This window comes from Danio rerio, chromosome 23, assembly GCF_052040795.2.
Source record: "Danio rerio strain M-AB ecotype USA chromosome 23, GRCz13ab, whole genome shotgun sequence".
In the NCBI taxonomy this organism is placed as follows: domain Eukaryota; kingdom Metazoa; phylum Chordata; class Actinopteri; order Cypriniformes; family Danionidae; genus Danio; species Danio rerio.
The window spans coordinates 37053503-37079084 of NC_141043.1; the positions used below are offsets into that span (position 1 = coordinate 37053503).

At 35.2% G+C, this 25582-nt stretch overlaps 2 protein-coding genes across 9 annotated transcripts; one reads left to right on the plus strand and one right to left on the minus strand.

The window, feature by feature from the left end:
- The first annotated feature begins 1533 nt into the window (after positions 1–1533).
- plpbp (pyridoxal phosphate binding protein) lies at positions 1534–17196 on the plus strand. 8 transcript variants are annotated; one of them, XR_015522877.1, is made up of 9 exons: positions 1534–1686; positions 6352–6459; positions 6540–6575; positions 6651–6726; positions 6889–7029; positions 10423–11455; positions 11521–13457; positions 13580–14211; positions 14359–15155. XR_015522877.1 is itself a non-coding variant. In NM_001126409.3 (8 exons), exons 1-8 carry the CDS (start codon positions 1594–1596, stop codon positions 13733–13735), a joined length of 852 nt encoding a protein of 283 aa, NP_001119881.1. In that variant the 5' UTR covers positions 1560–1593; the 3' UTR covers positions 13736–15155. The 8 variants fall into 8 exon arrangements, 1 of the variants encoding a protein (NP_001119881.1); XR_015522878.1 differs by having other exon boundaries at positions 10423–11058; positions 12958–13457; positions 14361–15155; XR_015522873.1 differs by having other exon boundaries at positions 10423–10565; positions 13359–13457.
- On the minus strand, positions 16763–25508 carry tmed4 (transmembrane p24 trafficking protein 4). The gene is given in 5 exon segments (NM_001002134.3): positions 16763–17905; positions 20483–20629; positions 21956–22081; positions 23035–23135; positions 25337–25508. Coding segments are annotated over 5 exon segments (669 nt in total). The 5' UTR covers positions 25482–25508; the 3' UTR covers positions 16763–17755.
- Between the last annotated feature and the right edge of the window lie 74 nt (positions 25509–25582).

Consider the following 25582-nt stretch of genomic DNA (forward strand, 5'->3'; position numbering starts at 1 on the left):
AAATAAGGATTTATATATGGAAAATACGTCATTCAGCATAAAAAAAACTATATTTGTGTAAAAGGGAAAACACTTAATCTGATCTGTGCTTACAAAAAATATTCGAGTAAAACTAGTTGTCCCAAGTATGAGGGTAAAGTTAATCAGAATCAGAAAGCTTTATTGCCAGATATGTTTACACATACGAGGAATTTGTTTTCGTGACCGTTTCTACAGTGCAACAGAATTAGAGACAGGACGAAAAACAGATTATAAATATATTTTAAAATAGCAGTAGTGAATGCAAATATACAAATCGACAAGTGTATGTACAGGTATATGTATGGACTTGTGGGGAAACCGTTATTGTATGTTGTTTAATAAGTGTATGTGTGTTTAAAAAGTGTGTAGCAAGTAGTGATGTTTGTTTCATAATTATCAAGTGTGATAAATTATCAAGATGGATTGCCTGAGGGAAGAAACTGTTTCTGTGTCGGGCTGTTCTGGTGCACAGTGCTCTGTAGCGTCCACCAGAAGGTAACAGTTTATAAAGAGGCAGTGTGCTGGGTGTGAGGGGTCCAGAGTGATTTTGGCAGCCCTTTTTCTCGCTCTGGATAACTACAGCTCTCAGAGAGTAGGGAGGGTTGTACCAGTGATTCACTCAGCGGTCCGGATTATTCGACATAGTCTACAGAGGTTGGATTTGGTAGCTGAAGTAAACCAGACAGTTATTGACCTGCAGAGAACTGATTCAATGATGGAAGTGTAGAACTTTCAGCTGCTCCTTTGGGAGGTTGAACTTCCTCAGCTGACGAAGGAAGTACAGCCTCTGTTGAGCTTTTTTGACAATAGATTCAATGTGAGTGTCCCACTTCAGGTCCTGAGAGATGGTGGTGCCCAGAGATGTAAATGGCCACAATGCTGTCCATGATGCCCAGTAGGGGGAGAAAACAAATGATGGTGGCAAAACATTTTTTTTAACTGTTATCTTTTCATTTGTCATCAAATGATCCCTGTTGTAAATTATCATGGCAATATTTGGAAATTTCAGAAAAATAAAAATATAAAAAAAACTCTAAATGTGGGAGAGGATTTAGCACATTTCTGATTGTGTACATGAAATTAACCCAATCAAAAAAAAAAAAAAAAAAAAAAAGATTAACTATAAATTTAAGACTTGTTGGATTTGTGGGCGTCACGGTGGCTCAGTGGTTAGCACTGTCACCTTACAGCAAGAAGGTCGGTGGTTTGAGTCCCGGCTTCGCGTGGGTTTTCTCCATGTGCTCTGGGTTCTCCCACAGTCCAGATGGCGAATTGAATAAAGTAGTGTGTGAGTGCATGTGTGAATGAGTGTGTATGTGTGTTTTCCAGTACTGGGTTGCAGCTGGAAGGGCATCCAGTGTGTAAAACATGCTTGAATAGTTGGCGCTTCATTCCGCTGAGGCGACATTTGACAAATGAAGGGACTAAGTCGAAAGAAAATGAATGAATATATTTAAAAGTAAAAAAAATCTCCGCGAAAGCTTTTAAACGAGGCGTGACTTTTATTTTGTCAGAGAGCTGACCGGATGTGCCAGTGACGTCAGGCGGCTGGTGTATGCGCGCACTCTGGCTATGTGGAGAGTAGTGATGATGTCGGAGGAGGTTGGTAAGAAAGTGCAGGCGGTGGTGGAGCGGGTGAATCAAGCGGTTTCCCGACGCCCGAAGGTCAGTTTTCCGTCGCTTGTATTCAAGTCATACACGAGACAACGCTATACTTTACAAATACCTTGAAAGGCGAACTCTCCACTCGTGCTTACCGTGTTGTTATGGCAGGGTTATATAATCTGTTCAACCTTTACACACGGATATAGCAACGAGGGATGAGTGACAGCTGATGATATACCGAATAACTAAGTAACACTTTTAACAATACAAATTATACATAAGACATAATGATTGTGGGAGATGATGTTTGAACAGCGTGTGTTCAGGGAGAAGGACACTGGATAAATGAAAGCATGTTGCGTGAAATATCTGATTCCCAGCAGTCACGCTTCTGCAAATATACACGACACGCGGTAATTACACGCTCTTTAAGGTGTATGACAGTGACATTAGATCTTTAAATGACAAATTTCACCGTATAAACATCGAGCAAATATATTGACAAAATAATAAAATAAAAAGGTTTATGGTTGGTTGAAGTGGCTTCAGAATTGATGTCATGAAAAGCAGTTATGATATTGCTGTATTGCAGTATTCACTCATATTTATTTAAACAAATGTTGTGGTTGTTTTTAATGGTTGAACATTAATACACACACGTTTTACATTTTTTTTTGTTGGATTTCATTCAGTTTTTTGACAGCTTTTTTAAAACTTCTGCTTTAAGTTCTTTAAGATCTACACACACACACACACACACACACACACACACACACACACACACACACATATATATATTATAAATATTATATATATATATATATATATATATATATATATATATATATATATATATATTATAAATATTATATATATATATATATATAATATATATATATATATATATATATATATATATATATATATATATATATATATATATATATATAGAGTTGAAGTCAGAGTTATCAGCCCCCCTGTATATTTTTTCCCCAATGTCTGTTTAAGAGAGAGATTTTTTTTCAACACATTTATAAACATAACCGTTTAAATAATTCATTTCTAATAACTGATTTATTTTATCTTTGCCATGATGACAGTAAATGATATTTGACTAGATATTTTTTCAAGACACTTCTATACAGCTTAAAGTAACATTTAAAGGCTTAACTAAGTTAATTAGGTTAACTAGGCAGGTTAGGGTAATCAGGCAAGGTATTGTATAACAATGTTTTGTTCTGTAGACTATCGAAAAATAAAGCTTAAAGGGGCTAATAATTTTGACCTTAAAATAGTTTTTAAAAATTTAAAAAACTGCTTTTATTCCACCTGAAATAAAACTAATAAGACTTTCTCCAGAAGAATAAATATTGTCAGATATACTGTGAAAATTTCCTTGCTCTGTTGTTAAGAACATCATTTGGGAAATATGTAAAAAAAAAAAAAAGGGGGGGGGGGGGTTAATAATTCTGACCTCTACTGTTTATATTTATATTTATTTATTTATAATTATATTTTCTTTATATTTCTTTTAAGATACATGACCATTTCAAAATATTCCACAATAATTTTAATCTACTTATAATTATTGCTTTTTCCTGGCTTTGTATTTAATGTATTAAAATAGTTTTTTACATTTTAGATTTTTATCATATCACATCTATCTATCTATCTATCTATCTATCTATCTATCTATCTATCTATCTATCTATCTATCTATCTATCTATCTATCTATCTATCTATCTATCTATCTATCTATCTATCTATCTATCTATCTATCTATCTATCTATCTATCTATCTATGTTTGTATGTATATGTATGTATATGTATGTATGCATGTATGTATGTATGTATATATGCATGTATATACACACACACACACATACATGCATACATACAAAATATTTTTTAAGTGGCAGATGTTTTTGTTGTTTGGTTAGAAATAAATCAGTTACTGGTTGCACAAATTTTGACAGTTTTTTTAGTGAGCATGAGCATAAGTTACTAATTAATTCTGGAGGTAATTATCAATAAATTTCATACAATGGTTTACTCAATCAGAATTTCCCATTTATTGTAAGAAAGAAGTAAATTTGTCTGACTTTTTTCAGTGTGGTTCGTGTGTAATATAAAAATTTAACAAATTTATATTTGAATTAATTTAACAAAGCAGTTATAATACCATTACATTGAAAATGCTGAAACTTTGCAGATATTTGTTTGAGATATACAGTTGAACTCCTAATCATTAGCTCGTCTGTTTATTTTTTCCCCAATTTATGTTTAACAGAGAGAAGGTTTTTTAACCCGTTTCCAAACATAATGGTTTTAATATCTTATTTCTAATAACTGATTTATTTTATCTTTGCCATGATGACAGTAAATAATATTTGACTGGATATTTTTCAAGGCACTTCTATACAGCTGAAAGTGACATTTAAAGGCTTAACTAGGTTAACTAGGCAGGTTAGGGTAATTAGGCAAGTTATTGTATAACGATGGTTTGTTCTGTAGACGATCGAGAAATATATAGCTTAAAGGGCTTGATAATTTTGACCTTAAAATGGTTTTAAAAAATTTCATTATTCCAGCCGAAATAAAACAAGTAAGACTTTCTAAAGAAGAAAAATATTATCAGACATCCTGTGAAAATGTTCTTGCTCTGTTAAACATAATTTGGGAAATATTTAAAAAAAGAAGAAAAACATTCAAAGCAGGGCTAATAATTCTGACTTCAACTGTATAAAATAGAAAATACAGATCTTGATCTGTTCATTATACAGAGTGTCCGCATGGTCTTAAAATATCTTAAATCTAAAAAACAGATCTTTAGGCCTTAAGTCTTAAATTTACTGAAATATTGTAGGTTTAAAATATTTTAAATAGGTTGTAAGTTTTTTTTTTCATGCTGCCCAATCTGGCCAACACCCATCCAATCACCAACAATCATCTTGATTAAACTTTTAACTTTTTATTTAAAAAGGTAATATTTAACTCTATTTTAAGATCCCCATGTATTAACTGCTGAGGACACTGACCAGGGCTGCGTTTCCCGATAACGATTGATCTTAGCACTTAAGAGCGTTTTCTACGAGTCATTTTGCGAACGTTCGTTATTGTTTCACGTGCGTTTCCCAAAAATGCACTTAACACAATTGCACGTAGCCCAGCTTTAAGTGCAACTTAGGAGTCGCTATCCGTTTGTTAAGTGCTGAAATGTCACGCTATAGAATGGCTCGTTATTGTTGCACATGTTATAGCAATCCATATAATTCTTCTTCTACTTGTGTGAATGTATATTCAACTCGAATAACATAAAAAAAAATATTTTTGAGCCAGTTTAAAAACATAAATTAACTGGAAATGTCGTACTGTAAAAACACTGTCTTGCTCCAATCTCGCATAAAACTAATTCTAACAGTCCTTGCCGGAAATGACATCAGCATCATTTTCGATATTTATATGAAACCTTAATTAAGTAGAATTATTTATCAATTTCTTTATCAAAAATTGCTTATCTCACATCAAAATAAATAAATAAGTAAATAAATAAATAAATAAATAAGCTCTTACATTTATTTTTGAAAAGTTTAGCCTAATTATCCCCACCTGATGTGCATTTGCTAATAGGACAAAAATATAGCCTACTACCCTCGAAATGTCCATATACAACAGTGTAATTTTTTTTTTCATTCTAACATTTATTATGTAATTTTTATTTTTTTCTTTATTCATTATTATTTGTATATTGAATTGTGTAATGTGTAGAAAATATAAATGAATAGAGATATACGTACAAATAAAATGAATAATGACTTTGAAGAGAAGTAAATTGTAGGTGCAATTTGCCGGTTGTCCAGCAGGTGCCCTCATAACTCTGTCTCCTTACGATGCACTTAAGGCTTTACGATTACTCCAGAGCACTCGTAGATCCACTAAGATTTTCAAGTGCTACTTAAGTTACGATGCTTTTGGGAAACAGACCGTAATATTAAGATCAGTCGTACGATCATTTCTACGAACTTCTTAGGCTTACGATGCTTTTGGGAAACGCAGCCCAGGACAGACTGTTGTGCATACATTTAGTTTATTATACTTTAAAAACACCTTTTAACTAGAGCTTGCTTGTTTTGACACAATATATAAAACGTTTTGCTTAAGAAATATTTATAAATTTTCTTTTTTACTTGATTATTATTATTGTTTTTTTTATTAATAAATGTATTAAATTATAATGATTTTTTTTATTAATCATTTTATAAATCATTTATAAAAAAATTTAGTTTTCAAATAAAAATCTTTTCCTCCTAGACCTTTTGACAAACTCCTTTGCGTTTAGCCCTGTATGAGTCTAAAATTTCATTTATAATGGTCTTAAAATAGGTCTTAATTTTTAAAAGTCTTAAATTTTACTTTGAGAAACCTGCATAAACCCTTTTAAATATATTAATAGTATTATTCTGTAGTCCTGTGTAAATATGCATATTCCATATACAAATTTACAGCCTAACATGGGTAAATCAGACGAAAATCCATTTCAGCAGGGCATTATTTGTTAAAGTTGTAAAATAACTTCAGATTATTTGTTTTTGAGGTGTTTTGCGTAAATGTCATTTTTAATTAAGGGTATATTTTGGGATTTATCATATAAAAGCAAAGTTTGTTTATCAACCCTTCTCATTACCACTATCATAAGAAAAACAAAATCTGTCTTTTGTTGCAGACGTTACCATGTATACCCCCACGACTGGTTGCAGTTAGTAAGACGAAACCACCAGAAATGGTGGTGGAGGCTTACAAACATGGACAGCGAAACTTTGGAGAGAATTACGTGAGGACATAATTGAGTCAGCATATTTTGAAGCCTCTTAGTCACATTTCTTTCATTAAAGTTATTCAATTTATCCACAGGTAAATGAACTTGTTGAGAAAGCGTCCAATCCCCAGGTATGAAGCCAGGTAAATCTGTTTAATAATTGGTTTTCATCGAATGCCTTTCATCAATCGAAAATGTCTTTGTAGATTTTGTCGTCATGTCCTGAAATAAAGTGGCATTTCATTGGTCATCTGCAAAAGGGTAACGTCAACAAACTCCTGGGTGAGTCAACCTTGATTCATTGATATTAACATTTATTATGTACGGTCTAGATTTTACTGTAGAAGAAATCATTTATTTATGTTAAGCTTTTGAAGATTTAGGACCTGGTTATTTGTTTTTTTTTATTTAGATTAAACTCATTATCATTAAATTCATTTACAGGTGTCCCAAACCTGTATATGGTAGAGACGATTGACTCTGTGAAACTGGCAGAAAAAGTCAACAGCTCATGGCAAAAACTGAGAGCGGCCAACACACACAGGTTAAAGATTATGGTTCAGATCAACACCAGCGGAGAGGACAGTGAGTGTTCTACGATCATGATAATTGTTTACCTATCACCTATTAACAAAATGACCCTGTGAACTAACATGCGGGAGTTTACGCACTGTAGTTACCCCAAAGGAAATCATATTTACTCTGTCAGTATCCCTATATAGTACTATTACCCAAATATAAACTGACACCGTGTAACAGATTTCATTTTGAATCCCCTAGTTTCCTGTGTACTGGCTGTATGTGTGTGTGCAATATAAATTTCCTCATTGGGGCCCAGATAAGTTCAGATCAACACGGTTTTGGCTACCCTTTAATATGTTCTCATATTTGCGAGTGTTATAAATTACCAATTTCGTCGACAGCAATAGCGTCTTGAACAGTGAAGGATGTATCAAATACTAGAGCGCATTTGTATTGTAATGTATATTTCTATAGGGCATTTATTGTGTATGGCCATATACTCAAAGCGCTTCACAATCATAGCGGCATCTCTCTACTCCACCACCAGTGTGCAGCATCCACTTGGAAATCCGCAGGACAACTGCGCTAATGCGCTCACCACACACCAGCTATTGGTGGCAGTGATGGAGCCAATTTGGTGGATATAATCATGTGGGCCTATAAAGGGACTTTGGCCACGACACCAGGGTTACACCTCTACTCTTTACGAGAAGTGCCAATGGATTTTTAATGACCACAGAGAGTCAGGACCTCGGTTTAACATTTTATTTGAAAGACGGCGCCCATTGACGGTATAGTGTCTATACTGGGGGATTAGGACTCACACAGATCACAGGTTGACCTACAGGTTTAACACCACTTCCAACAGCAACCAAGTTTTCCCTTGTGGTCTCCCATCCAGGTACTGACCAGGCTCAGCCCTGCATAGCTTCAGTGAGTAACCAGTTTTGGGCTGCAGGGTAATATGTGTGTGGCTATTGGTCAGTTGATTGGTCTACAGATTTGATAAGAAACTGAAGCATTCTTTGATGTAAAAAAATTATTCATTTTACCGGAAGTGACAAACCTGAAACTTTAATTGCTTATATCTTCAAAATGGGGAATTTTGTCACTGTTACCGTACGTTCACACCGAAAGCGGCGAGAGCGTCCAAGGTCGCTTGGCCGCCCTGGCGACAACGCTGTCTGCCTTCAGCTCCGGCAGCGAGAGCGTCAAAACTCGCTACATTGATCTCGTATTTAAAGAAGCCGTTGCAGCATATCAGTTACATTCCTGCATAAAACATGTTTCTAGCGTGAAAATGTTGCGCACTTCCTATCAAATTCATATGACAATGGAAGATCAAGTTGCATGTGGTGTGGCTTTGCTCTATTTATCCAATATGTGTCCATATGTCTGAAATATCCTGAAGCAGCAGTACTGTTTTGTGCTGTCACATTGCGTGAGATTCCTGCTTTTTAAAGATAAATTTATATAACTTTAATGAACATCAGTAACTCGCCAGTAACTTATTTAGTGTATGTTCCTGTTGGAAAACATTGTAAATAATTGGAAATCCGGCCATTCGCAATCATAAAACCCTTGGGAACAACTGTGGTCGGAACCAAAGTTCACAGGTCTGTGTTCTCTGAACTGCTATCAAGCGGTGGACGTCTTCATTCTGATTGCTTGTCGCCGAACCGCGTCATAGCTCATTACCATAAAGTTTACTTCATTTCAACTCTCCTCGACTCTCCTCCCGCGCTGCTCCTCGCTGCTTATCGCCGCCTATCGCCACCGGCTCTCATTGAAAATGAATGACTTCCGGCTACTTTGACGCTCTCGCCGCTTTCGGTGTGAACGTACGGTTATGCAGCACACTAGATTATCGATTTTCTTAAGACTGAAACATTGATACTAACACCTAAAAGAATATTATTTTGATTTCAATGGGACTTTAAATTTGCAACATTGGTTACATTAAGGCTGGGCCGTCGGTAAGTGTCTGTCAGGCAAGTTTGTTTTATGTGTTCTGCACATAATCTTTCGTCATATTCATGTTGGCGGGAGTTTGCCAGATTCAGAATGTACAGTCCAGCAGCAGCAGCGCAATCGGATGAGGCATTATTGAGAGTATGATAATGTCTAGCATAAATGAGGTTGGTGTCGTGATCTCGTTCCTTTCGAGTGCGCATAGCTCGGACACCCTGAAAAACTGCAGATTTTGTTTGATTCGAACGCTTAGAAACAAAATTTATGAGACAGCTGTTGTTTAATTTTATTAGTGGTATTACATGTAATGTAATCGTAAGCGTGGCAAACAGTTTTGGAGAATTAGATGTTTCCCCATTCAGACAGAATACTGCCCGGGAGGCGTTTCAAAGATGGCCTTCGAGTTAAGTGACTTTCCTTAAAGGGAATTTGGCTATGGTTTAGATAGCAAATCAAAGCATGAGGACAAAAAGTGGCGAAACTATGCAAACGACTCAAGTCAAGGCAAAAGAAAAAGAAGCTGGCAGTCATTTTGTTGCATTTCTTAAATATTTGCAAACTAAATGAGTTATTAGATTATCAGAGACATTTGTATGCGCAAATCCTTCTGGTGTGCAACAAAGTGCTTTGAAAGTTATACGGCTACTTTGGTTGTTTAAGGTTTGTGTGTGTTCTGCACAAGTTTTATTTTCCCTTATGGAAGAAAGATACAGACTACTGCCACCTGCTGGTATGGAGAGGTACATTCCCTCACGCATCCCCTCATAATTCTCCCTTCATATAGTACTATATGCCTATTACATATCCATAATACACTGTGATACAGCCTGGTTTGGATTGTATTGCTTTTTCACTATAATCGATCGGCTCCAGAGTTTGTTTCAATTGAGCCGAGACCACTTCATACAGTCGATCTCGGACCGATTGTTTTAGCGGGGATCTGAGTGTGATAGCTGGGTTCACATATGCCAAATGAACCGCACTAAATGGGAAAACGTGCCAGGTTATGAAACACAAGTCTAGGTGTGAAAGCACACTTAGTGTTTTTACTGTGAAGTTAAAAAAGGTCACCGACTTTATTTTCATCTTTCTATCAATTTTAAATGATTAAATATCACTGTAAACACTTAAGTGAACTTTATAGCAAAACTAGTCAATTAAATTATACAAATTAGACACAGCTGGATCTTTGCATGTTTGGGTTGTTATGAAACCACTTGAGATGCTTTGTTTTTGGTCTTTGTTTGTAAAATCAAGCGATTCCCAGCTGGAAGCATCATAGTGAGGCTTAGCTTGTTTTGCAGTCCAAAAAAGCTTCATTTCAAAGGTTCAGATGTTGTTTAATTCACCTTCTAACTGAGGGATTTCACAATAGGGCATGTCAAACAAAAACATTTCAAGTTCATGAATTGTTTTCTCAGTGTATCAGATAACTGTTTTGCTGGAGCCTCAGCGTGATCATTTCTCTGGGATGTATTCCATCAGGTAAACATGGCCTGCCACCTGATGAGACCGTAAACATGGTAAAACATGTTGTATCTCAGTGTCCAGCGCTTGATCTCGCCGGGCTCATGACGATTGGCCGTTACGGTTATGACCTCAACGATGGCCCCAATCCTGATTTCCAGGTGCGTTACATTAGATGGGTCACCAGCTGTCTTCACTGACCCAATATCCCAAAATGTCTACTTTATTTCCTCACAATCACACACACTACAATCTTACACATACAACCTGTGTCTGTACGAATGGAGTGGGGGATTATAAGACGTTGTTTGCATTAAATGTTGTTCAGGGAACATTTCTGTTGCAGCTGAAGTTTCCATAGGCCTTGTTTACCCCTATTAAAGTGGTAGTTAACCCAAAACTTACTTAACCTCATCTTGTTCCAATCTCAAGACATTTGTTAATCTTCAAACACAATTAAAATCTCCATTTAGATTACACAATTGTTTCCCAATTCTGCATGATTTGCTTTACATAGGGTGTCGTTGAAATTCATAAAAGACTACTGGTTATCGAGATGCAATTTTTTTTTTTATGTAGTGTGACAACTGATGACATGTCTGTGACGCTTCATAGTTTTGTCTCATAATTCTGGCAGACAGGTGTCAAACTGCAGCTCTGCAAAATTTAGTTCCAACCCTGCTTCAACACATTTACCTGTAGGTTTCATACAAAACTGAAGAACTTAATTAGTTTGATCAGGTTTGTTTAATTAGGATTCGATCTAGGGCTGGGCCAGTAAAGGATATTATATCGATTGCTGAAAACATTTATGTTGATGATGGTAAGCTCTGGACAATTTTACTCCATTGATCATAAGTGCAAATCCCACAGCAGAAATATGCAACAACAGTAATCTATAATTGTGTTGATATTAGAGATTCACCAAATTTTTGGCAGCTGAAAATTATCGGCTGAAAATAGGTCATGTGGTGTCACCCAGTATTGTTTAGTGTCATGCTGCATCACCCAGTATTGTTTAGCTCCAGTCGTGGTTGGGACACTTTTAAAAGTGGAAGCATTAAAAACTTATATCGAAACATATATTATCTTTCAATATAGAAAAGAATGATCGAGATTGCATTTTTGCCATATTTCCCAGCTCTAGTTGGAACTAAACTGTGCAGAGCTGCGGCCCTCCAGGAACTGGATTTCACACCTGTGGTCTATCTAGCATGTTTTATTTTTTTCCCCGTAGTCCACAACAAGTTCTATCACATGGTTGGCACTGACCAATAGGAGCACACCTCTGCTGCACACAGCTTTAAAAATTTTAAAGTTATAGAGAGAATTAGCATTGTGGAGTCATGGCAACTGTACACTTGAATGATGTGTCATCACACAGCTACCATGACTGAATATAAAAGATAAATGTTGGCAATCGATAGCCAAAGCACTTGCGCAGCCTGGTGAGTTCTGGAATTACCTTGTAAAATAACCAATCAGATAATTACAGGGACATTTATCATGTACGTGTCTTCTTGATGACAAAATTGATGTTGCAGATGATTGATCAGGAAGAAACTTGTAATTTGGCATGTTTGGTAACCACAACACATTAAGATTTTATTTAAACAAAATTGCACAATCTGACTGATAGAGAGACTTTCGTGACCAACAATAAAAATCGTTTAATCTGAATGGGGCTTTAGATATTTTCAAAAAAATCTGAGAGCTTCCTCATCCTCCATTGACAATGCACAAAAATATTCCATGTGACTTTAGTGGTTAAACTGTACTAATACAGAGATATGAGAACACTTATGTGCCCAAAAAAGTTAATATGACTTTGTTCGCCATTGTGTTCTGCATCAGATCCGAGTTTATATTTAGGAAATGCATCTGACGACCTGACCAGCTATAGAAAACATTGGTGAACAAAGTCATTTTTTACAGTTTTTGACCATTGCTGTCAATAGTAGATAAGGGAGTTCTCAGATTTTGTGTTTCTGTGTTGTGTATTTTTTTAACATTACAGGTCACGCTGTTAAATCTTTTGAAATTGTGGTTGGAGAAAATGTAGAAAAACAAGGTGTTCTCGTCTCCTTTGACAGTCATATGTAATTTATGTTGACTGATTTCTTAATATGAGATTCAATTCAGTTCATCTTTATTTCTATAGCACTTTTACAATGTAGATTGTGTCCAAGCAGTTTAACATAGAACTTCTAGTTAATTGTGTCAGTCCAGTTTTCATATTTAGTTCAGTTCAGTGTGGTTTCATTTTTACTGCTGAAAGTCCAAACACTGAAGAGCAAATCCATCGATGCGCAGCTCCACAAGACCCAAACCAAGCAAGCCAGTGGTGACAGTAGCAAGGGACAAATTTCACCAATGGACGAAAGTGAAGGAAAAAACCTTGAGAGAAACCAGGCTCAGTTGGGCACAACTATTTCTCCTCTGGCCAAACTTCATGTGCAGAGCTGCAGTCTAGGTGCCGAAGGCCGGAGAACACTGGACGTCCATTGTGGAGAAGCTGCAGTCAATGGTCTCAAAACTCCTGGAGGGCCGCAGCTCTGCATTGTTTATCTCCAACCACCTCCAACTCACCGAGTAGTCTTGAACACCTTGATTATTTGGATCAGCTTTGTTTGATTTGGGGTGGAGCAAAACTGAGGCCCTCCGGGAATTGAGTTTGAGACCCATGTATTAGATTGATAGCTCAGAAATAAGCACATGCATCATTACCCCAGTCTTTAGTGTCGCAGAAATCATTATAATATACAGATATTGTAATGTGTGAGATTATACCAAAGAAACACGTTTCGCCGTCTGAAAATGTAAAATGTTCTTAGATGAATGGAAAGAATCAGTTTAATCGGGTCAGTTTAAGGCATCTTGAAACAACCTAGCAACATGCTAAAAGGATTTTGAAATGAAATGAAATTCATTAAAGAAATGTGTTTTTTATCTAGCTGCTGTTAAAATGTCGTGTTGAAGTTTGCGAGAGTCTGAAGATCCCATTGGAGCAGGTTGAGCTCAGCATGGGCATGTCTACTGACTTTGAACATGCGGTAGGTCACTTTCTCGAATTGTTTTGAAAAATATTCATATCCCTTATATATATAATAAAAATTCATTCTTGATATCAGTGCTAAGTCGATCTCTAATCCATCAATAATGTTTCTCCAATTAGATCGAGGTTGGATCCACCAACATACGTGTTGGCAGCACCATTTTCGGCACTCGCGAATATCCCAACACTCCAAGCCCCAGCCCGGAGAAAAAGCCAAAGGTTGTATGTGAGGAAGCGGCTAGAAAAATGGACCGGCTTACCGTCACAGAGCAATGAACGATGGGGAAAAGCAGGTTAAATGAACAAATAATGGGACTTCTTGGGTTTCTTCCCAATGACTGGGCTCACCATTCACCAGTCAAGGGCCTTTAATAAGTCTTAAATAACGCTACCGACCTTCTGTGGCAAGAAAGAAGCGCAATTTATTAACTGGAATACTAAATTTGCTTCCTGAAGGTGTTTTTATTGTCGAAAGATCTCCAGAAGTGTCCTCCAGCCCTGTGTAAAATACTTGTGGGATTTGCTAAGGTTTTGTTTTCTAACAGATACAGGGTCAGCACATGCTTCGTTTCATTGTGCCAATCGTAGATGTGAAGTATCATTTCTGTCATTTTCATTTGGATTAGACGACGCTTGTGGCCTATTTGAACCTTTAAGTGAAACTATAGGGTGTACTATTTTGTTCCTAGAAGTGTGTAGGTATATTTTATAGTATGTGCTTATTGTTGAGTTTGAAATCATGCAAAGCAGGGGTGTCAAACTCAGATCCTGGAGGGCCGCAGCTCTGCACAGTTTAGTTCCAACCCTGCTTCAACACACTTACCTGCAGGTTTCAACCAAGCCTGAAGGACTCCGTTTGATCAGGAGTGTTTAATTAGGGTTGGAACTAAGCTGTGCAGAGCTGCGGCCCTCTAGGAGCTGGGTTTGAGACCTGTGATGTAAATGATATAAATAGCACATTTTATATAGTGTTGCGTAAAGGGGTAGTTCACCCAAAAAGTCCTGTCATCATTTACTTGTTCCAAACCAGTTTGAGTTTTAGTTCTGTTTAACACAGAAGATATACTGAAAAATGTTAGAAACATGAAACCACTTACAAACACAGTAGAAAAAAAACAAACACTATGGAAGTCAGTGTTTACAGGTGTCCAACATACGCAAGTACATCTTCTGTTGTGTTCAACACCAAGTAAATGATGACAGAATGTTCATTTTTGGGTGAACTATCCCTTTAAGTATCCACTTGTCGTCAATGAGACGTTTCAGGACTGATGTGTGTGCGTTTGTGTGTGTGTGATGATGTTGTAACGCGTAGTATTTCATGTCCTTTAAATGACTAGCATCAAATTTGGTGCCGACTTTGAGAACAGAACATAGAAATGCAATGAACATTAGCAGAGAGATGAACAGGTGTTTGGTGTTTTGGAGGAGTTGAGGGTCCGAGGCCTTTTACTATGCAAGAGAGAGATCTTAGATGCTTGTTTAGAGGCGTTCATATTTTAAGTTTGGATTAATGCAGTGTTGTGTCCAACTAATGGGTTTGCTATTTGTGATCCAAAATCAAAATTAACATTTTTTTTTGTTGTTTTCAATTTGTGTGTTAAATAACATCTTGTATTGTTTTGTCAATAGATAGATGCATATTATATTTCATTGATTTAGGTGAGTCGAGCAATAAAATAAAAATTAAATTAAACAGGTTTCTTTGGCCTATGTAGATTCAGCGATTGAAAAGTATGTGTGTGTGTGTGTGTGTGTGTGTGTTATGGGAAATTGATTTTCTGGATTTATGATTTAGAATGTTTAGAGCAGGGCTGTCCAAACTCTGTCCTGGAGGGCAGATGTCCTGCATATTTTAGTTCCAACCTCAATTAAACACATCTGAACCAGCTAATCAAGCTCTTTCTAGAGCAGGGGTGCTCAATCCTGTTCCTGGAGATCTACCTTCCTGCAGATTTCAGTTGCTACCCATATCAAACACACCTGAACCAACTAATTAGGACCTGAACACCACGTGATAATTACAGGCAGGTGTGTTTGATATGGGTAGCAACTGAAATCTGCAGGAAGGTAGATCTCCAGGAACAGGATTGAGCACCCCTGCTCTAGGCATACTAGAAACTTCCAGAAAGCTCCATTGAGGGAAGTTGGAGGTAAACTATGCAGGACACCGGCCCTCCAGGACAGAGTTTGGAGACCCCTGGTTTAAAGTTTGGTTTATTTTTTTAAATTACTCATGAAATCGGACATTTTTATTTAAAAAAATAACTAAATTAGTGCTATGTATTCAGTTTTAGATGACATAATACCAGTAATGTAACTTCAGGATTGTTAAATTAGTATTTGGTGGGATAACAATGTTTGATTAAAATATTCAATCACAATAAATTAAAACATTTTCATTCTCTGTTTAATAAAAAGCTCTGAATAACAATTTATTTGAGCTTTTACAGAATAAATACATTTTAACATTCTACTCAAAGCTATTAAATCCAGAAAAACTTGAAATAATAATCTTGTGTCCAATCCAAACAACACAAACATAAAAATAAAACAAAACAAAAAATCTGAAAAATGAGTTCTGTGTAATAGCTGTAATTGACATAAGGAGAACGTACTGAACTTCTTATTTTATACATTATATAGGGCTTTTTGGTGATGGCAGTTTAAAGATGCCTCTCATATGGAAAATGAAGTCTCATGAAATGCTCAGGTGTTAGTTTTTCACAGACTTCAGCAGAGTGGAAAATCTTGATTGTTCTGTGGGTCTCGTCTACCAAATCTGAATTTGTATTCTCTATTAAATTCGAGTCAGGTGATTGGCTGGGCCATTCTACAGCTTGATTTTCTTTCTCTGAAAGCGTTTGAGTTTCCTTGGCTGTGTTTAAGATCATTGTCTTGCTGAAATGTCCACCCTGGTTTAATTTTCATCTTCCTGATAATGTAGATGTTGGACTGAAGCAGCGAATATGAATTTACACTGAGGAAGGGCGGAGGGTTGCTGAAGAACTACTGAGAGATTTCAGCTGCTGTCTGGGCTTTCACTGCCTTTCCACACCTTTCTTTCTTCATGTATTCAATACATATTCATTGCGTCATTTTATTTTTATTACTCAAAACCTAATTTCTAAACCAGTTAGGTTTTTTTATTTGGATTTCATTGGTTGTTGCAAAAATACAGTGAAATTTTCAAGTCAACAGCACCTTTAGAAATATGTTTTCTGGGAAAAATGGTGAAGTGTACTTGTATATACTTATTTCTTCCACTGTATATGTATAATGTATTGAGTACCAAGTAAGTAGTGAAGTATGTGCATGCACAATGTGCACACATAAATAGTTTATTATTACAAAGCTCAAATGACACCCATCAATACAGAGCTGCATTAACATAGAAATAACCATCAACGTTTCACATTACATGGAGGATTTTGTCATAGTGTCATGCAAACCAGCAGTTTTATAAACAGTATTTGTAAGAAGCCAGTACAAAAAATTTCCAAAGATCCTATAAACGTCACAATCTCGAAAACAAAACAACCTTTTGATTAAATTGCAGACGTTCCTGCTCATCATATGTACCTATTGAAGTAATATTCGAAGTCAGGTCACTGAAAAATAAATAGATAACCAAACCAAACATCAAGAACAACATCAATTTTCTAAACCACAAAGAAAATCTCTAATGTATTGATAAACAACTAAAATCAAATCTTGTAAGTCAAAAACTAAGAAAATCTCGAAATTGTGGATAAACAGCTACAGTGTACGCTACAATCAATTAGCTTAAATCATTTCCCGTCAAAAACCTAAATTTCATCTCAACCTGAAACCAATCTGAGGGTGTTTTGATCCCAAAAAATGGCTAGAACATATAAACAAAGCCACAGATTCGTCAAAGTCCTCAATATATACATATTGAAAATAGTGAGAAATGATTAGCTGGCTTGATTCTTCACATTTATGGGTAATGCGACCGTTAGTCAACAGTAGTTTCCATGCACCCATAGTGATCGTCACTGAAAAGGTTTAACATTTGTATTATATCATACTACTTCATTATATGAACACTTGAACGACATTCGTGACATGAAGCATTTCTGATTATGTTTCTTTAATGATAAATAGGTATCATTAACTCTAAATGTACCTGCTCAAGCTGAAGTTAGACCGAACTGAATTAAAAAAAAAAAAAAATACTGAAATGAAGGAGTGAGAAGTTTTTCCATGCTTGAGAATCGAAACAGCGATAATGAATGTTACTTGGGTCATTGTCTTTGTTCTGTTGTCTGCTTTTCACACCAGCTTTTTGGCCTCAAAGAAGCTCTTGAGGTGCTTCATTTGCCAGATGCCGGTGATGATGAGGATGACGGTCTGAGCGATGGACCACCACAAAACACGCTGGTTCGTGCTCTCGCTCGTCATGCGGAAACGCTCCTCACGGTACTGTGGAAAAACAATCTTCTGTCAGCCCCTCCAGGATTTAGCCAAATCAAGTAAATGCCACAAAATTAAGAGGTTTTTAATTTCTGAACTCTGCAGATTCATTCATAGTTGATATAGGCTGCACATAGTGAATCCATTGCTATACTTCTTGTGCATTGAACATGTGGAGTCTTACTATTTATTTTCAAACATTTAATTCCACTTAAACAATTAAATCTGAAATAAAAATGATTTATTTATTACAGCTGATACATCAGGCTTTTAATGTGATACAGTTGAAATTATTATTATTATTAAACCCCCTTTTATTTATAATGATGTTTGACAGAGCAAAGAAATTTTCACAGTATGTCTGATAATATTTTTTCTTCTGGTGAAAGTCTTATTTGTTTAATTGTGGCTAGAATAAAAGCAGTTTTAAAAAATTTTAAATAAACATTTTGAGGTCAAAATTATTAGCCCCTTTAAGCTATTTTTTTCTCTGATAGTCAGCAGAACAAACCATCATTATACAATAACTTGCCTAATTACCCCAACCTGCCTAGTTAACCTACTTAACCAAGTTAAGCCTTTAAATGTCACTTTAAGCTGTATATAAGTGTTTAAAAAAAATCTAGTCAAACATTATTTACTGTCATCATGGCAAAGATTAAATAAATTAGTTATTAGATGTGCGTTATTAAAACTTATGTTTAGAAATGTGTTGAAAAAAATCTCCTTTAAACAAATTGGGGGAAAAAATTGACATGGGGGGCTAATTTTGACTTCAACTCTATATATATATATATATATATATATATATATATATATATATATATATATATATATATATATATATATATATATATATATATATATATATAGTCCGTGTGAAATTAAAATGTAGGTTATTATTTTTTGTTTTTTGCTGGCGCACATTGTTATTTATTTAGGTGAGCAATAGGGTATATGACGATCTAGTGTGTTAGCCATACTGATAAACTTCAGGTTGATCTGTTATTGTGAATTTTTTTTCATTTTATACAAATCCTTTTACAGCATGGATGTTGTAATGTAATTAAAATACATTCAGTTAACAGACATTGGCATTCATTTAGTTGTTCAAGCGTAAAACAAGACAAAAAGCCGTTTACTTGCACGCGCCCATAAGAATTGGCAGGCTAGCGCAGAAGCTCCATTGAATATACTGGAGTAAAATAAATTCTCATATTATAAAGACATGGCGGTGTGAAAGTAGTTTAATGCAGTGCTTCTTGTACAATCGGAGACCCACTTAATATCGGATATCACTCAGCCAGTGGAGATCGCTGATTTTTAAAGAAAATTGACCTTAAATGCGCTGATTTTTGCATTACATACAGTTGAGCGGAAGCGCTTAACCCAGGTTACTGGCAAATTAAAAGTCCTATTAGCATGCTTCGGCATATACCCTATTAGTCCATGCAAGTGATTCCACTGAATGAAAATGTTTGTTGTGGTAATCTTTAATCAAATTCTGACCATTTGCGTGACCATTCTCTGTTTTTGGACTGGCAAATCTTCTCTGATGTAAGTTTGATGCTTCAGCCACTATATTCCGACCCACACCCCTCTTACTGTTAGTTTGCTATGAGGGACTGATGTGCAAAAAGAAAGCCCGGCCCCCTACTCAAAATTCATCAACACACTCAAATAAAAGTTTAAACAACTTTCAATTTACGCAGACTTTAAAAGAATAAACTGGGAAAAATAGCAGTTTAATTTAGTTGTTTACATGGCCGTGAATGTAAATCAATTATATTTTTACAACGCTACACAAAATTATATGCATTAAATGCATTAAATTAACTTGCGGCACTAATTCTTATAGTTATGTCTCCAAGGTATGCAGAAATCAGAAAATGATACTAGCTAAAAAATCTATTTCAAGTCATTGTCATCATGCTGTGGGCAGTTGTCTTGTCCCGAACCCGAGTTTCTTTATTCTGCTGAACACAAAAGATGATATTTTGAAGAAGCTTCTCAGAGAGGATGGGCTCAGAAACAGTAGACAATTGAACAAACTGTTTTAGGCGCTGTAATATATATTTAGAGAATTTCATATGTTTTTTGAGCTTGGATACATCTTTTTTTTTAGGAGATATCCTTAACAAAATAAAGAATTTTAGCATAACATGGCACTTTTAATTATTGAGCTAGTGTGCTGATGTATGTTAATCTGATTTAAGACGTCCTCAGTGTACCCAATGTTATCTGGAATTAGTTTACTCTGTTAGAGGGACGGTTCACCCAGGCATGAAAACCTACACATTTACTTTCCCTCAAGTGGTTTCAAACCTTCATGAGTTCCTTTATTCTGCTGAACATAAAGATGATATTTTTAAGAAAGCTGAAATCATCCACTGTAGGAAAAACATATACCATGGAAATCAATGGTTACAGCTTTCCAGCATTTTTCCAAATATCTTCTTTTGTGTTCAACAAAAAAAAGAAAGGAAGAAAGAAAGAAAGAAAGTGAAACTGGTTTGAAACAAGTAAAGTGTGAGTAAATGATGACATTATTGTCAGTTTTGAGTGAACTGTCCCTTTAAGACTCACCCGTTGGTAGTTCTGCTCTTTCTGGATCTGCTCCACCTGGTCCAGGAGCTGTCGGACCCTCAGCTGCAGCTCCGTCAGTTTGTCTTTGGCTGCGATCTCTGGGTAGTTGTTGGTGTGTTCACCAACCTGAATGTCCAAGTGGACTCTCTGAAAGCACAGGGTTTTAATTATACTCCATTAAAACTGAAATCTAAAAATCGCTATACTAATACCTGTGAGTAAATTCAACAACAATTACATTATTATCTGACCGATATTGCTAACATTCAGTTGAAGTCAGAAATATTATCCCTCCTGAATTATTCGCCCCCCTGTATGTATATGTTCCCCCAATTTCTGTTTAACATTGAGAAGATCGTTTAAACACATTTCTAAACATAATAGTTTTAATAACTCATTTATCTTTGTCATGATGAAGGTACGTAATATTTCACTGGATATTCTTCTATATATTTGTATTCAGCTTAAAGTGCTATTTATAGGCTTTAAAGGCTTAACTTGGGTTATTTATGTTAATTAGCCAAGTCATTTAAAAATAAAAAAATACTGCTTAACCCTTTAACTACCCCACCAAGAAAACAATTTTTGCATTGCATTTCTAAACTCCTAATGTTACTAGTTAACAAACTCAATTAATTGTTTTCATTGCATTCCATAATTTCGAAAACATCAGCCTTTAATAAAAGTACCGGAATTAATACATATTCTATAAAAAATCTGAAAATTTATTTAACAGCATAATCAAAATAAGACATTTTTGAACACTAAACCATCTTTGTTCATTGAAATAAGCCATAAAATATTTCAGATTTTCATTTAACATGCTTTTTGTTGTTGTTGTTTTTTTACAATAAAACCAAAATCTAGTGTAGTAGTGCAACAGGATTATTTTGTTTGATTTATTGATTTATTTATTTTTTTTGTAAACCAATAATGCTACGTGTGTAAACCATTATTTCAAACAGTCAAAATATGGTTTGTTTGGTTGAGCAGGGGCTAATAATTTTGACCTTAAAATGTTTTAAAAAAAATTAAAAACTGCTTTTATTCTAGCCGAAATAAAACACATAAGAATTTCTCCAGAAGAAAAAATATTATAGGAAATACTGTTTAAATTTCCTCGCTCTGTTTAAGATTATTTGGGAAATATTGGAAAAAAATCAATCACAAGAGGGCTAATCATTTTGACTTCAACTGTAATTCTTCATAGAACTAAACTGGAACTATTTGTAATAGTGAGTTTAAATGGACAGAAAACAGAACATGGAGGAATAACATAAAAATAATTAAGACTGTAACTGAAATAATATAACTCAAAGTGGTAAAATTACTCTGAACTTTTTTAATGATAAAACATTAACCTATTATGCTGCACCGTATTTGTCATATTTTATGTCTATATTTGAGATGCGAAATAAGCATTAAGACTTCTCTCTATATTCTTCTGCTCTGTCATGGTTTTTACAGTCGTACCAGTTTTCCACCTGCAAACAGTGCCATCTTGGTGGAGTTGGAGTGGAGGCAGATTTGATGCTCTCCTGGTGTGTGTGAGGTGAAGGTAAAACGACCATCAGAGCCGTACTGACGGGACAGGATAACCTGCAATAAAAACAAAGCAAAAACTACCTCAGGGTTCTTGCACATTTTTACTACTTAAACTCCATGACTTTTCCATGATTTTTCCAAGACTTTCAAGTAAATTTTCATGACCTAATGTTTCATGCAATGTCTACATACGCGAGGTAAAAGAAAAACAATGCCTGTTCAAATTTATTACAGCATATCGTAAAACACGCACAGCAATCTATTTAGTTTCAATTTATATTTAAATCTATGAAAACTGATTTAGATAATGCTTACACCGCACTAAAAATGTGAATCAGATTTATTGCCAGGTGTGTTCGCACATACGAGGAATTTGTTTTCGTGGCAGAGCTTCTACAGTGCAACAGAATTACAGAGACAGGACCAAAAAAACACAAATAATAAATATATGAAAACGCAGTAAGTAGTGAATGCAAATATACAAATAGACAAGTGTATGTAGAGCTTTATTACTATATACAATGTTATACGTGCAGCTGTTAAGTGCAAGTTGTCATGGAAAGTGTGTTGTTAAATAAGTGTATATGTGTATAAAAGTGGATGAGTGAGAGTATGTGATTGGCCAAGGACAGAAAAGAAGTAAATAACCTATATTCAAGTATACAGACATCTGTTTTTCATGACTTTTTCAAAACTTTGTAGGTTTTTCTGTTTTTCCAAAACTTTTCCAGGCCTGGAAAATGCCATGTCGAAATTCTTTGACTTTTCCAGGTTTTCCATGACCGTATGAACCCTGTACTTCAATATACTGGCAAATGTAGCTATTGTTACCAACAGGGTATCTTAATTCTGGGCCTAACATCTCAAAAACTCAATTGTAAGTCTAAAATTTTATCCATAATGGTCTAAAAAAGTCTTCAATTTGACATGGTGAAACCTGCAGAAACCCTGTACCAAGCAAACATGTATCATATCGTTTATGGACAGTGGAGTATAAAATAGGCTACCTTGGTTTCAGGATCTTTGATTTCCACATGCATGCCTAAACCTGGGGTGGATGGGAGAAAAGAGCCAGCCTGCTTGTCCCACAGTTGAGTTCTGTATCTCCCTAAACAAATCAAACACAACGTGGAATGTGAGTATTCCTTTAACAAACAGGATCAGATAATTTTTCATTAATTAATTTTCTTTTTGGCTTATTCTCCTAATTTATCTGGGGTTGCCACAGTGGAATGAACCGCCAACTTATCCAGCATATGTTTTACGCAGCAGATGCCCTTCCAGCTACAGCTCATTACTGGAAAACACCCATACATGCTCATTCACACACATGCAGTACGGCCAATTTAGCCTAACCAATTCACCTATACCGCATGTGCTTGGACTGTGGGGGAAACCCACGCCAACATGGGGAGAACATGCAAACTCCACACAGAAATGCCAACTGACCCAGCCAAGGCTCGAACCAGCGACTTTCTTGCTGTGAGGTGCCAGCACTACCTACTGCGCCACCCAGAATATTTTTAGCAATTATTAATATTTCAATATACAGTAATGATACTGGGGTGTAAAAATAATTGCACTTTTTAAATCTTAATTCTGATTTGTCTACCTATATTTCTGAGATTATGTCTTATTATTCTGACTTTTCTCTCCAAAATCTGAGAATAGAAGTACTGTAGGATATTAAGAAAACAAAGAGAAAAAAGTAAAAATTGCCTGAAAGTTTCTGAAGTCTTAGTTTTCTCGAAATTCATATTTTTTTTAATCTCAGAATTCTGAGATTAGATGCTGCAATTCTGACAATAATTCTTGTAATATTCAGTTTATATCTCACAACTGTAGAGAAAAGTCTTAGAATTCAAGCTTATATCTCACAATTCTTACTATATTTCGCACAAATGTTTTTTTTTTTTGTCTATGCTAATTTTATCTCATAAGTCTGACAAAATTTATCTGAACTCCAAGTGCATATCTCACATATCTCATAGATGTATAGTTGAAGTCAGAATTATTAGCCCTCCTTCGATTTTTTTTTTCCCAAACAATGTTTAACAGAGCAAAGAAGCTTTCACAGTATGTCTGATAATATTTTTTCTTCTGGAGAAAGTCTTATTTCTTTCATTTCGGCAAGAATAAAAGCAGTTTAAATTTTTTATAAACTATTTAAGGACAATATTATTAGCCCTTTTTTTTCCGAGTCTACAGAACTACCAATCATTATACAATGACTTGCCTAATTTCCCTAACCTGCCTAGTTAGGGGAAAAAAAATTAAATTAAGGGGGGCTAATAATTGTGACTACAAATGTTTATATAACTGAGCTTAAAAATTTAAACTCAGAATTGCTATACACACACACACACACACACACACACACACACACACACACACACACACACACACACACACATATATATATATATATATATATATATATATATATATATATATATATATATATATATAGCAATTCTGAGTTTAAATTTTAAAGCTCAGTTTCTTTTCTCTGGAAACAATTTTATTCTGAATGTTTTCACAATTTATTCTTCCATTCTGTGACGAAATCAAGCCGCCGGATTATTGTCATACTTCAGGAAAAAAATACTGTAGTAATATATAGTAAATGCTATGGTGTCTTTAAACCATACGATAATAAAATGTATTATACTGTTTTAAAGCATTCACATCACAACTCTTTATTATTATTATTATTAGTTCTACTTTAATAAGCATGAACTGTTAAACTGAATCGTAGCATACTTTAGTTTTTATTCATTAAACTGTGGTATATTGTAGTATAACATAACTACTTGTGGAAAACTTAATCTGTTTATATTACTATATTAGTTATATTACCTTAACATCTAAATATATAACTACAACTGATTACGTTAATTCAAGCACTTTGGTACAGCCTATAATATTTAATATAGCATAAATAAATTACTATAGTATTATTTTTATCATGTGGGATAATAACTGTATTTTCTGATTACTATCAACAAACGATTTGGGTTGTGGCTACAGAAACTGATTGTACCTGTACGTCAGGTACCCCGAGCCGGATGCTGCACCTGCCACATCCTTGAACGCGCTGATCTACTGACAGACAGCCTCTTTATTTTGGCAGATATATGGCATAAACATACATACAAACCTCATATCTGATTTTACATCAACTGTCCTCATGCTTAGGCTGTTAAATGTGACGAACAGGGAATAATTCTACTAATAAATCCAGATGGATGAATCAGCTAACCGACAAAGCTAACCGATCACCGAGAGAAGATTTGACAATGGACGTACCGATAACCATGGTCTCGTCGGGTATTTCTTCTATAAAACATTTCTTTTCAGTCTCCCCGATGTGGAAATATAGGGCCTGGCTTGGAGAAAGCCACACAAATAAAAGCAAAAACCCGACACAGGACACCAACGTCTTCATCTCCATCCAAATCATCCCTCACTCAATCCAAGGCTGACAATCGATTTCAGAGTCACTCGATCCGGTTTTTGTGAATTAAAAGTCCGATCATGTTTAACAATGTAACA

What these genes read in the sequence shown, in the direction of transcription:
- plpbp (NM_001126409.3), top strand. Translation starts at nt 1,594, where the DNA reads ATGTGGAGAGTAGTGATGATGTCGGAGGAGGTTGGTAAGAAAGTGCAG. An exon ending in CGGTTTCCCGACGCCCGAAG is followed by an intron (nt 1,687 to 6,351) that starts GTCAGTTTTCCG and finishes CTTTTGTTGCAG; the next exon opens with ACGTTACCATGTATACCCCC. An exon ending in GAAACTTTGGAGAGAATTAC is followed by an intron (nt 6,460 to 6,539) that starts GTGAGGACATAA and finishes ATTTATCCACAG; the next exon opens with GTAAATGAACTTGTTGAGAA.